General features: G+C 39.0%; 3 protein-coding genes and 1 long non-coding RNA gene across 5 annotated transcripts in view; 1 reads left to right on the forward strand and 3 right to left on the reverse strand.

The window, feature by feature from the left end:
* Positions 1-686: 686 nt before the first annotated feature.
* On the reverse strand, positions 687-2,970 carry LOC127636342 (polyubiquitin-B-like). 2 transcript variants are annotated; one of them, XM_052116796.1, is made up of 3 exons: positions 2,873-2,970; positions 1,193-1,931; positions 687-964 (listed from the first exon to the last, which is right to left on the reverse strand). In XM_052116796.1, exons 2-3 carry the CDS (start codon positions 1,922-1,924, stop codon positions 779-781), a joined length of 918 nt encoding a protein of 305 aa, XP_051972756.1. In that variant the 5' UTR covers positions 1,925-1,931; positions 2,873-2,970; the 3' UTR covers positions 687-778. The 2 variants fall into 2 exon arrangements, with proteins under 2 accessions (XP_051972756.1, XP_051972755.1); XM_052116795.1 differs by having other exon boundaries at positions 687-1,931.
* Positions 2,971-2,975: 5 nt separating this feature from the next.
* Positions 2,976-12,284, forward strand: part of LOC127636344 (uncharacterized) — a 46,511-nt gene continuing 37,202 nt past the window's right edge. Inside the window, exons 1-2 of the long non-coding RNA XR_007969576.1 lie at positions 2,976-3,073; positions 4,546-4,754. This is a non-coding gene — a long non-coding RNA (uncharacterized LOC127636344). The remainder of the gene's footprint in view (positions 3,074-4,545; positions 4,755-12,284) is intronic.
* Positions 3,127-9,670, reverse strand: LOC127636343 (protein-tyrosine sulfotransferase 2-like). The gene is made up of 6 exons (XM_052116797.1): positions 9,542-9,670; positions 8,338-8,865; positions 6,700-7,017; positions 4,520-4,718; positions 4,357-4,407; positions 3,127-3,793 (listed from the first exon to the last, which is right to left on the reverse strand). Exons 2-6 carry the CDS (start codon positions 8,832-8,834, stop codon positions 3,767-3,769), a joined length of 1,092 nt encoding a protein of 363 aa, XP_051972757.1. The 5' UTR covers positions 8,835-8,865; positions 9,542-9,670; the 3' UTR covers positions 3,127-3,766.
* Positions 11,467-12,284, reverse strand: part of LOC127636341 (seizure 6-like protein) — a 47,895-nt gene continuing 47,077 nt past the window's right edge. Inside the window, exon 17 of the mRNA XM_052116794.1 lies at positions 11,467-12,261. Coding sequence (XP_051972754.1) covers positions 12,232-12,261 — 30 coding nt within the window. The 3' untranslated portion in view covers positions 11,467-12,231. The remainder of the gene's footprint in view (positions 12,262-12,284) is intronic.

Raw genomic sequence — 12,284 nt, forward strand, 5'->3', positions numbered from 1 at the left:
TTTTCAGTAGATTTATTAATTATAAAGGTTTTTATTGTTATGAAAAACCCTTTTCCCCTTCTTACGCTTAATCAACCCTTTCAATGGGTTTTTTATTAGGAAATCAACAATTTGGGCAAATTAGCTTCAGAAAAGTTTACTTTAGCGGAGTAGTTTGCATCCCTGAAAAATGCTGACAAATATTATATTCGAAGTTCCCACCTTTTGTCCAATGAATTCTAGTAATTGACAACTGGATAAACAGGGTTAGACAGGTCAAACAAAATGTCATTTACACTCACCCTCATCTTGTTCAACATCTGCATGACACGAGAAATTGGGGGAATAATGGGGACCGGTAGCCTCACAATATAATTTCACTGTATGAAAAATATTAACTTATTGAGTGAGGCCATTATGCCAACCATCTTGTGGGCCACATTGTTAATAGTTTTGGAACATGTGGGAGTGAATACGTTTTTTGGTGAAACTATTCCTTTTATAACATTGTACATTCTCTAGATATTGAGATTTAGGACCTTACCAGGAATGGATTATTATTTTTTCATTCCAACATTAACAAGTTTCCAATAACCAAAACAAAATATTCTAAAAACACCGTTTCTTCATTTGATTAAATAGTTATAGGGTTTAATGCATTTAATATTTAAGAGTTAACAATGACGAGAGATGAGGCGGACAACAAATCCGTGAGGAATGCTTGAACTTTATTGAATGATTAAGGAGGAACAAGGGGAGGGAATTTAATCAATTGAAGACTTTAACCATTGAGGGTAGATTAATTGCCCCCACGCAGACGCAGGACAAGATGGAGGGTGGACTCCTTCTGAATGTTGTAGTCGGAGAGGGTGCGGCCATCTTCGAGCTGCTTGCCAGCAAAGATCAGACGCTGCTGGTCAGGTGGAATACCTTCTTTATCCTGGATTTTGGCCTTGACGTTCTCAATGGTGTCGCTTGGCTCCACCTCCAAGGTGATGGTCTTGCCAGTCAGGGTCTTGACAAAGATCTGCATACCACCACGCAGACGCAGGACAAGATGGAGGGTGGATTCCTTCTGAATGTTGTAGTCGGAGAGGGTGCGGCCATCTTCGAGCTGCTTGCCGGCAAAGATCAGACGCTGCTGGTCAGGTGGAATACCTTCTTTATCCTGGATTTTGGCCTTGACGTTCTCAATAGTGTCGCTTGGCTCCACCTCCAAGGTGATTGTCTTGCCAGTCAGGGTCTTGACAAAGATCTGCATACCACCACGCAGACGCAGGACAAGATGGAGGGTGGATTCCTTCTGAATGTTGTAGTCGGAGAGGGTGCGGCCATCTTCGAGCTGCTTGCCAGCAAAGATCAGACGCTGCTGGTCAGGTGGAATACCTTCTTTATCCTGGATTTTGGCCTTGACGTTCTCAATGGTGTCGCTTGGCTCCACCTCCAAGGTGATGGTCTTGCCAGTCAGGGTCTTGACAAAGATCTGCATACCACCACGCAGACGCAGGACAAGATGGAGGGTGGATTCCTTCTGAATGTTGTAGTCGGAGAGGGTGCGGCCATCTTCGAGCTGCTTGCCGGCAAAGATCAGACGCTGCTGGTCAGGTGGAATACCTTCTTTATCTTGGATTTTGGCCTTGACGTTCTCAATGGTGTCGCTTGGCTCCACCTCCAAGGTGATGGTCTTGCCAGTCAGGGTCTTGACAAAGATCTGCATACCACCTCTCAGACGAAGGACAAGATGGAGGGTGGATTCCTTCTGAATGTTGTAGTCGGAGAGGGTGCGGCCATCTTCCAGTTGCTTGCCGGCAAAGATCAGACGCTGCTGGTCAGGAGGAATGCCTTCTTTATCCTGGATCTTGGCCTTGACATTCTCAATGGTGTCACTGGGCTCCACCTCAAGGGTGATGGTCTTGCCAGTCAGCGTCTTTACAAAGATCTGCATCTTTAAGCTAGAAAATTAAGAAATTAACAATTAAATGGTCAACCAATGTGGGTCAGTGTGTATAATATGATTAATTAATAACTGACAATTAAGATGTCATTACTTCAGTACAATTTTTTTTAGAACATTTACTTAAATGTTGCACTATTGCAGGTTTTAGAACATCACATTTAAAGTAAACGATTCTCCCAATTGTCCAATTCGACAGTTACCAGCCAATGACATGAATATGGACAAATATTGGCATATTAATCTATTAGTCTATCACTACTGGTATATAAAATGGAACTAAATGAGTGAACTCGGTATGTGTGCACAGCAAGGTTGTCTTTTTCTGAGAATGAAAAAAAAAAAAACTAACTTATTTTAATTCGTTTCCTTTCTGGTAAATTCCACACCTTAACTAAACAATAGCGGAGCCAACCATTACTGCTGACACAGCTGTGAGTCAGGGTGTAACACAAATGGACGATCCAGAACAAAATGGCCTCATTATACCTCAGAAAATGGCCAAACCAAAAAGAGAGAGAGAAAAAAAAAAAGAAAAAAACTACAGCTAAAAATAAGTGCACGTGTTAGGAAAAATACAAATTTCAGTCAGATTTTTTTTAACGGTCTGTCGACATCGTTAAAAGAATAAATATAAGAACTGCGACGTTAACACGAAACAGCCCGTTTCGCGAGAAAATTACCGCCAAATCACAGGTCATACAACAAAAAATACAGGAAACCCCGCCAGATTGTATTCGAACGCGCTTTTCAAAAGGAACATTTTGAAGATAAAGAGCGAATTTAGATATGAGAACCCCTCGTCATCAGCCAGGCCAGCTAAGGAAGCTAACAAGCTCATTTATATTTTACGTTTTAGAATTCCTTAAGTTCATAAAGGGCTAACGTTTTAAACAATCATAAAGTTTGTCGTTCGTAAATATTTCACCTGATACTTACAAACAAATGTTCTTTTTATGGAAGAGCACGGTAATGAAGTCTGTATCCTGTCGTCACGGGAGCAAATCTAGCGTCTAACATGAAAAGATCCGGTGATATATACACAGAACGCGCTGTATCCTTCCGCTGCTACGCCCAGCGCACTATTCAGTAGATGCAGCTGTTGAATTTGAAAACATACACGCTTTGATTTCACGAGAAGTGAGTACATATATGTTATTTTGAACATATGAAAATTTATAAATTGTATTTTTGGAAGTAAAATAAATATATCAGTGTAGCCTTTGGGGCTAGGGCAGAGGCGGAATGATTTGATGCACTGCAGACAGCGTTGGCTGTGATCCAAATGTTTTAGTTCAAATATTTAATAACAAAAACAGGCTTGAAAAATGACACACTGTGCTATTTAAATTATATTTTTATTACTTGCAAAAGAAGAATGTCTCCATGTAATACTTAAGTCAATACAATACAGGCTCCCACGTAGCAACAGCAATGCGTCACAGTTTTTCTTTTCTCATTTCACAAAACGATACGCGAGAGACGAGAAACTGAAAAGGTCAGCATGGAAGTTCAGTGTCGTTAAATATTTATTAAGTCCTTCGTGGACAAAAACAAACAATGTATCACTGAGTACAAGACGAAAGTGTGACGAAAGTAAATCTGAGGTAAAATGCATCGGATTATCCATCAAGTAGGCTAAATATGACAACAGAAAGGCATAGTAATAGTTGTGTCCAGAGTTTTAGGTCTTTCCAGAGATATCCAGTTGTCCCTTTGACAGTAGTCCATTGCATTAAATAGAATGTAGGAACCTAAACCACTGACTCCTAAACCATGTTTTCCAAACTAATCCAAAAAAGATTACAATCAATGCAGAAATCTGTTCAGTTGCTACCTCCTTGGAATCTTTTGAGATATCTGTCAAATAAGAAATCATTAAAAAAAAATTAATTCAGTTGTTCTAAAATGTTTTAAAAATATATATGTTTATTAATAACAACTGTTAAAGTAAAAGTTTTTTATCCCCTTTTCTCCCAATTTGGAATGCCCAATTCCTACTATTTAGTAGGTCCTCGTGGTGGCACGTTTACTCGCCTCAATCCAGGTGGCGGAGGACAAGTCTCAGATGCCTTCGCTCCTGAGACAGTCAATGTGTGCATCTTATCACGTGGCTCGTTGTGCATGACACTGCGAAGACCCACAGCATGTGGAGGCTCATGCTACTCTCCGCGATCCACGCACAACTTACCACACGCCCATTGAGAGCGCAAACCACTACGAGGAGGTTACCCCATGTGACTCTACCCTCCCTAGCAACAGGGCCAATTTGGTTGCTTATGGGACCTGGCTGGAGCCACTCAGCACACTCTGGATTTGAACTCGCAACTCCAGGGGTGGTAGTCAGCATCAGTACTCGCTGAGCTACCCAGGCCCGTAAAGACAATGTTTAACAAAAAAAAAAATCTAAAGTGTGCACTCACTTGTACCCATCTTTTCAAGCTTGAAGGAGTTTTGAAATCTCCTTTCAATACCTGTAAAAAAAAGCAAAGATTACTAATATAACCAGCAACTCTAATGGTGAGCTTCAGTGAACCTCAGTGAAAATTACACATTGCATATCATAGGCGGTGTTCATTTTTATACCCTTTTTGTATTGTTTATCACTTCAGGATCTGGTTGACCATAGTCTGGAGGATTGGCATTGGGGTTATAGCCCAGTCTGCGGAGCATTGGAGCGATGTTCTCCATGTCTTCTTGGACATCTGCTGGAATGTGGCCCACCCAACGAGTCAGAGCCTCCAGATTTACAGGTTTGATCACCTGATCAGTGGAACGTTCAGTCCTTAAAAAACGAAGTGGGAAAGTGAACATTGACAAGGTATGGTAGTTGGCCCTATACATAAAACATTAAAGCTTTAATTGCAAACTTAGATCTTATAGCTTAAAGATGCCCAAAGAAATATTTATTTCACTGGCTGAAACAACAGTGGCCTTGGACTATGACACCTTTTGGACTGAATGCGTATATCATGCAAAAGCAAAGGTTGTTGGTTAGTGATAGTCTAGTAGAAATATTGTATATTTGTCACCCATGAATGGTTTATTCCACAAAAGTGTCTGATAATAAGAGTTTTACTGAGATAAAGGGCTCTATTTTTGTGAGCTTGCAAGCGCAGCGCTATGTGAAACAACCATGCACTACGTCTTATCTAATTTCCTTGAGAAAGCTAATTCTAAATCCATTGCCAAGCAAAGTGGGCATGGGTGGGAGAGTTTGAGCTATCTGTGGCACGTAAACTATAGGTGTATTATATGTGGGGTTTGCCCAGGGTGCCAAACAAGCTAGAACCGGTTCTTTACACATTGCATAGCTATCTATCAGTTGGCTCCCATTACACTCACCCCCCTAAACCTCACTCCCATCCGGGTCACGGCACCATTGTTACGCTCCTGTTCTACCCGCTCCGTACAGGACTCGAACTGGCGTCTCCGGCATGGGAGGCGGGTGCGCTAATAGGGAGGCTAAAGGCTACAGCCTCTAGCGTCAGTCGCAGGAATGTGAGGTTTATACACATTGCGCAGCTGTCTTTCAGCTGGCTCCTGTTACACTTGCATTAAAATACCAAAACTTCATGACCATGCCTATTGACTTTGCATGAATGATTTACGGATAGTGCTGCACTTAACGCTAATGCTCTTAAAATAGGGCCCAAAGTGACTTGTATTTATTTGGCTGGTCAAGTTATCTCAACAGGGCCGGCCCGTCCTACATTTAAAACAGGCAGCCACTTAGGGCCCTTAAGTGCCAGGGGAGCCCCACGAAGGCAAAAACACCTTAAAGATTAAGAAACATAGATTAATTTTATTTTTGAATTCTCCGCAGTCAAGGGATTTCTATCGGGTGCCCAAGCGAATGTGCAATGCAAGTGGACATGATCATTTAAAATACAAATTACAATGTGAAAACTAAAAACAACATATTAAGTATAAAATGAGCTCTGAATAATCATGAATAGACAAATAAGAGAAGTTACAACAATTAAAATAACAGCAGTATATCTAAATTTGGCAAGAATTAAAGCTAAGCAAAGCATGCTAATCTGCATAATTTATTCATAACGCAAAGCATTGCCGTGAACTAGAGCGCTGTTTCTTTTCGCAGTATTTTTAGACACAGATCGCTGAATAATGCACACGCCTGACAGAATCACAGGAATAAGTTATGAAAAATATAACTTATTTGAGTCTTTGAGGCTTATTTTGTGTAAAGGATAGCAGATACAGCGCTTGAAAAATCATTAGGGCTTTTCACGTTTTCTCAGAAATAATCTGCATGGGAAGGAATTCCGACACTGTCAATATAAAGATGCCAAAAATGTAGCAATTAATCTGGTATAGAATCAAACCAGTCTATCTGAAAATATCTCTGCTCTGGAAGAGGAGAGCTCTGCTCTGTTTATTCTTTACATTTGTTTACAAATATATACATTTACATTTATGCATTTGGCAGACGCTTTTATCCAAAGCGACTTACAGTGCACTGATTACAGTTACAATCCCCCCCCGGAGCAACCTGGAGTTGAGTGCCTTGCTCAAGGACACAATGGTGGTGGCTGTGGGGATCGAACCTACAACCTTCTGATTACCAGTTAAGTGCTTTAGCCCACTACGCCACCACCACTCCATATATTTTGAGGTGTTGTGTTTATAGGCCCTATTTAAAACATGTATTTTTAAATATGTAATTGAATTAATACACATAAACATTTCTTTAGGTGTAACACATTTTTAAGTGGAAAAGCCTACTTATAATTTAGTCATACCGAGACAGGGATACCCCTCCTCGTTGCCCGATGGCCTCCTCATGGTGAAGCACCGCTTCATGCCACAGAGTATTCATGAATCGCAGCACACTTTTCATGGTAGCTCGTGGCTGCAGCACCAGATCCTCATAGCGCACTGTCATGCAGCGATGCTGGCCTACCATCATACACTGGGAAAACATTACGTCTATTGCATTGCTCCATTTAGTCAGACAGTCCCTGTAGCTGGACAGGTTGAAGCCAGCAATAGACACACGTCTGGAGATCATGGAATGCACTGATGCTCGACCGTCTCTCAACATAAGCAGAAATTTAGAGCTGAAGAGACATGAGGAAAGGAAATGAGCACAAGGGAGTTAAAGACTAATATGTCATGAAAAAGACTACATATGGAGAGAATATTTGTGATTAAATGTGATGCTTTCTGAGAAGCTTTATCTGATTGATTGAACACATGTTGACCTGTATTTGAAAATGAGCCTGCATTTTAAAATGCGTTACATGAACAATTTTAAAAAAGACAATTATATATATATATATATATATTAGAAAGAACAAAATATCAAAGCAAGTACCATTTCAAAGAAAGATAGCACAAGCACACTTTTCAAACTAAACCACTGGTGAAGCCACCATTTTAAGCAGATGCCTCTTATGCCCTTTTCTTGTTGACATTCATAGTTCACCCAAAAATTTAAATTCTCTCATCATTTACTTACTCTCATGCCATCCCCAGATGTGTTTGTCTTAATTTCTTCTGCTGAACAGAATTTTTTTTAGAAAAATATTTCAGCTCTGTAGGTCCATACAGTGCAAGTGAGTGGCGGCCAGAACTTTGAAGGTCCAAAAAGCACATAAAGGTAGCACAAAAGCAATCCATATGACTACCGTGGTTAAATCCATATCTTCAGAAGTGATATGATAGGTGTGGGTTTGAAACAGATCAATATTTAAGTCATTTTGTCTTATGAATCTCCACTTTCACATTCTTCTTGTTTTGATTTTGCCGATTTGCATTATTTGTGCATATCGCCACCAACTGGGCAGGGAGAATAAACATTAAAAAAGGATTGACATATTGATCTGTTTTTCACCCACACCTAACATATTGCTTCAGAAGACATGGTTCAAACCACTGGAGTCATATGGATTTACTTTTATGCTGCTTTTACATGCTTTTTGGAGCTGGCTACCATTCACTTGCAGTGTTTGGACCTACAGAGCTTTGTTTGTGTTTAGCAGAAGAAAGTCATATCTGGGATGGCAAAATTATTCTTTTATTTATTTTAATTATTCTGTGACTTTATTTCTTGTTAATATGTTATAAAAAGTTGCAATTGCGTAATATAAACTATCCAAAATTGTGACTTTATATTTCATATTTGTGACTTTATATCACCCAATTGCAATGTTATATCTTGCAATTGTGAGGTATAAAGTCACAATTACATTTTTGTTTTAACTATCAAAAAGTGTGACATTATATCTCACAATTACGAATTTTTTATCACAACATTGCAACTTTATAACTCCTAATTAGAAGTTATAAAGTCACAATTACAAGAAATAATTAAATTTTTTAATTATTATTTTTATTCCGTGGCGGGGTCAAATCACCATATTGAGGAGATCTCTTACTTGGGAAAAATGCGTGACAGATACTTGGTGCTCTTCAGTGTAAAGGGGTCCTTATTGCACAGCAATCGAGCAGGTTCCCCATGACGTGCGATAATCTCCAGTAAGAAAGCTGTTGTGGCAGAGTCCAGCATCTCCTGGCTGACTCCCTCTTCTTTCAGAGCCCAGTGCTCCTCACTCTGCCTCCCCCATGTCTGACGCAGGGACAGCATCCTGGGGATCACCCTCGTCTCCTCACCACAGCGGATGTCAGGGTGGGCATCGAGCATGGCGCGCATCAGGGTGGTCCCTGATCGAGGAACCCCACCCACAAATACTACTGGGGTATTCTGGTTATAATGAAACTGAGTCTGGTTCCAGTTTCGAACCAGTACAGACACCAGATGTGTTCTAGGAAGTGCTCCATAGCATGTTAATACTTGATATAGTTTCCTAGTAAGTGTACACACTCCAAACAGGGCTAGTAGGAAAACAACTATCCGTTTGACTGACAGCCGCATCACTAAGTCATTGTAATCTTGCGCATGAAACCTATGGAGAAACGCATGAATTTAAAATTAAATTATAAAACAAAAGTACATAGAAGTGATTGAACTTCCTCTGTGCGCTACTTCTGCTTATGTTCTGTTTTTAAAGGGATAGTTCATCCAAAAATTTAAATTCTTGCATAATTTACACACCCTCATGTTATTCCTTACTTGCTTTTTTAGAACACAAAAGGAGAGGCAGCATGTTAGGGACTGACAACCTCAGTTACCATTTACTTACATACTAAACAATACAAGTGAATGTGATTAAGCGCATAACATCTCCTTTTGTGTTCCATGGAAGAAAGTAAATCATATTGTTTTGGAACAACATGAAGGAGAGTAAACGGTGACTGAATGTATATTTCTTTAACCGCAAGTTAAAAAGAAGGTTATGGGCTCCGTGGTCACAATGTCAAAAGCAGCTGTTAAGATTTATAATCTATGACTCATTCAGCATTCTTTAAAACTCCACAGCAATGCCACAAGTAAATAACCCAACATATTTGAACAAAAATGAAAGTGTAAGCGTGACACATAACACAGGAAATACTTGCTGCAGGAAGAGTTGGGGGAAAACTGTATAAAGCACTGATAAAGTTGCATAAAATGACAGATTTTAAACATGCATGCAACTATTAGGTATAAATCATTAAGCAAACAATTAACAGTTTCTGTACCTTCATGTGACTAATAATGAAAATTGCATTGAAGTTGTGGATCTTCAGGCTTAATACCGTGTGGTGCAGTCAAACAGAGTGCATGAAGAGGAAGTTAACGCAGTTTAAAATGTTCAGACTATCAGTCAGATCTTTCCTGAAACAGACACACACAGTTCTCTTTTGCAAAAACCTCACAGGGCTTGCAACATGTCTTTTCTTGTCTCTCTCAGAACGAGATATGCAAATGTATTCTTACATATTTTATTATTACGTATTTTTACATATTCGTTTACATATATTTTCTGAACAGTACACAAAATATGATAACACACACATGTGATAGTAATGTAGCCATATTTATATCATATAAAAAATAAAGAAGATAAAACACAATGCAAGGAAATTGGTGGACTGAGAAATGCGAAGAGGTGTCAAACTTTCACTTTAGTAAATGCACTTTAGCACGAGTGATACTGGAAGGGTGCGGTTGGGAGTAAGTGAGACTGTGTTGTTGACATAACCAGAATAAAATTAAACTGCAGCAGGCTTAATGGAAATCTCTGTTATGGTTAATTGAAATATCAGCTTTATCTTAGATGTTTCTGGTAAGATTCCTTTGGGGAAATAGACACAAATGAGACAATCATTGACATACAGTAAGAGAAATATAAAATGAACTGTCTTGAGGAAGCTACTTTGAAACTAGCTTTCCAATACAAGCTACATATAACTTAAAGCAGTTAAACTACATTCAAGTTGCTCTTTTAAAAAAGTAGTTACACTACAAGTTACTAACAAAGAGTAGCTAATTACACTAAAACTAAATAAAATGTATTAGTAAAACCGTAAGCTTCCATTTGTTAACATTAGTAAATGCTTTAGGTATCATGAACAATAAACAGTAACTTTATTCAACATTAATTAATCTTCATTGATAAAACAAACTAACGATTAGTTGGCTCAACAACCATAACTTATGAAAATAAATAGCTTCTACTCAGAAATGTATAGTACATATATTTTCTTTAGCTTCACTTAATTTTCATTAATGTACACAAAATACCAGTTTTAAGGTGAACTTAAAGTCATACATAGAGTAAATGAACAATTGTGAGTTCCTTAAACTTCTTTGGATTAAAAATTCATAAAATTAAGGTTTAAATTAAAGTAGTACTAACTCAAACTATAAAGTACAGAACTGAGGTTGTGGGGAATACCCAAAAGCACTTGCGCTTGAATATTTTAAGCATTTTTGTTTGGTCAGAAAGAACTTATGTGGGCATTTAATTAGTTGTAATTAAGAATTCATAGTGATTTGAGCGCTAGCCTGCCATTGGGAGCAACTTGGGGTTCAGTGTCTTGGCAAAGGACACTTCGGCATGTGTGGGCTGCGAATCGAACCACCAACCCTGCTATTGGTAGCCGATCCGCTCTACCACCTGAGCCACAGCCACCCAATTTTGGACAGCATAGCCCAGATATTTTGGTTTTGGAAGAATTGAATGAGAAATGTATGAGTTCATATTGAGGTATCTAGAGTTTAGATTGCAGACTTTGGTGTTTTCTGGGCACAGTTTGAGAGATTTCTCCTTTAACTCTAGAGACAACACGTAAGATTTCTGAGATCTTTTCTCTTTTCAAGTCTCAATTTGCTCTCCAAATGGTATTGGAGAACCAATTCAGATAGGTGATGTGTGGAATTTTTTCAGTTCAAATTTTTTTCCCCATTTTAGCTTAAAATGTGGAGAAAATTACAAGTAAGAAATTTCAATCTTCACTTTTCAAGAGATCTCATTCGAGAAAAAACTAAATTCTCTAATGGGTAGATTTTGTCAGATCTTATGTGCAAAATTAGTATCAGTGCAGGATAAATGTCCTAATTCCTTCAGAGCCCTTTTGAAATAAAACCCATTAATAAAACGAGGACACACATCTGTGTTAAAAAAGATTTAAATGTATTTATTTATTTAACATTTCTTTAGAGAAATCAGTTACATTTTTTCATCATCTCCGAAATGAAGTATTCACTCATCAGCAGAGAACATTTCACATATACTTCAAAATAAATACATCATTTGGTCTCTGCTGTAGTAGGACGTCACTTACAGGGAAAAAAATACTACTTTAAAACCTGCACTACAAACTGCTCTAAGTACAAAGACTTAAAAAAAATGACAGCAGGCAGGACAGGCCACAAACACACACAGACGGCGCCACCACGACACCTTTATATCAGAACAAAGTGTTTCACGTACTCCAAGGTTTGACTTTTCCGATAAGCCACATTATTGAGGCGAAAGAACATTGTACAAACTCATTCATTTGCGTTTACGCTCACATTGTCACGTCACACAGGCTTTGTTCATACAGGCAGCAGAAATCTGATTTTTGGCCAAAACCAAATCGGATTTATGTGCATTGTTTACAAAGCCTTATACGTTCAAACATACGCATGTTTGCGAATGGTAAATGAGGACCCTCCACTGTAAGTGCATATGTGTCATAAAACCACAGTAACTTCTACAGGACGACCTGTTTCTGCACTGATACTTCCTGTTTCACAACCCCTCCCGAGACCCTCTCTCTCTCTGCTCATGAGCTTTCCTGTCCTTGGAGGTTGGGGAGGTGGGGAAAGTGGAATCGTCAGGAGCTATTTACATCACTTCCTCTAAGCACTGCAGCAATACGGGACGTCTCTGCGAGTCTCTTCATATGGACACCTCATATTCTCTCGTGTCCTGTAAAACAGAACCAAAAGAGA

This window comes from Xyrauchen texanus, chromosome 44 (assembly GCF_025860055.1).
Source record: "Xyrauchen texanus isolate HMW12.3.18 chromosome 44, RBS_HiC_50CHRs, whole genome shotgun sequence".
NCBI lineage: Eukaryota > Metazoa > Chordata > Actinopteri > Cypriniformes > Catostomidae > Xyrauchen > Xyrauchen texanus.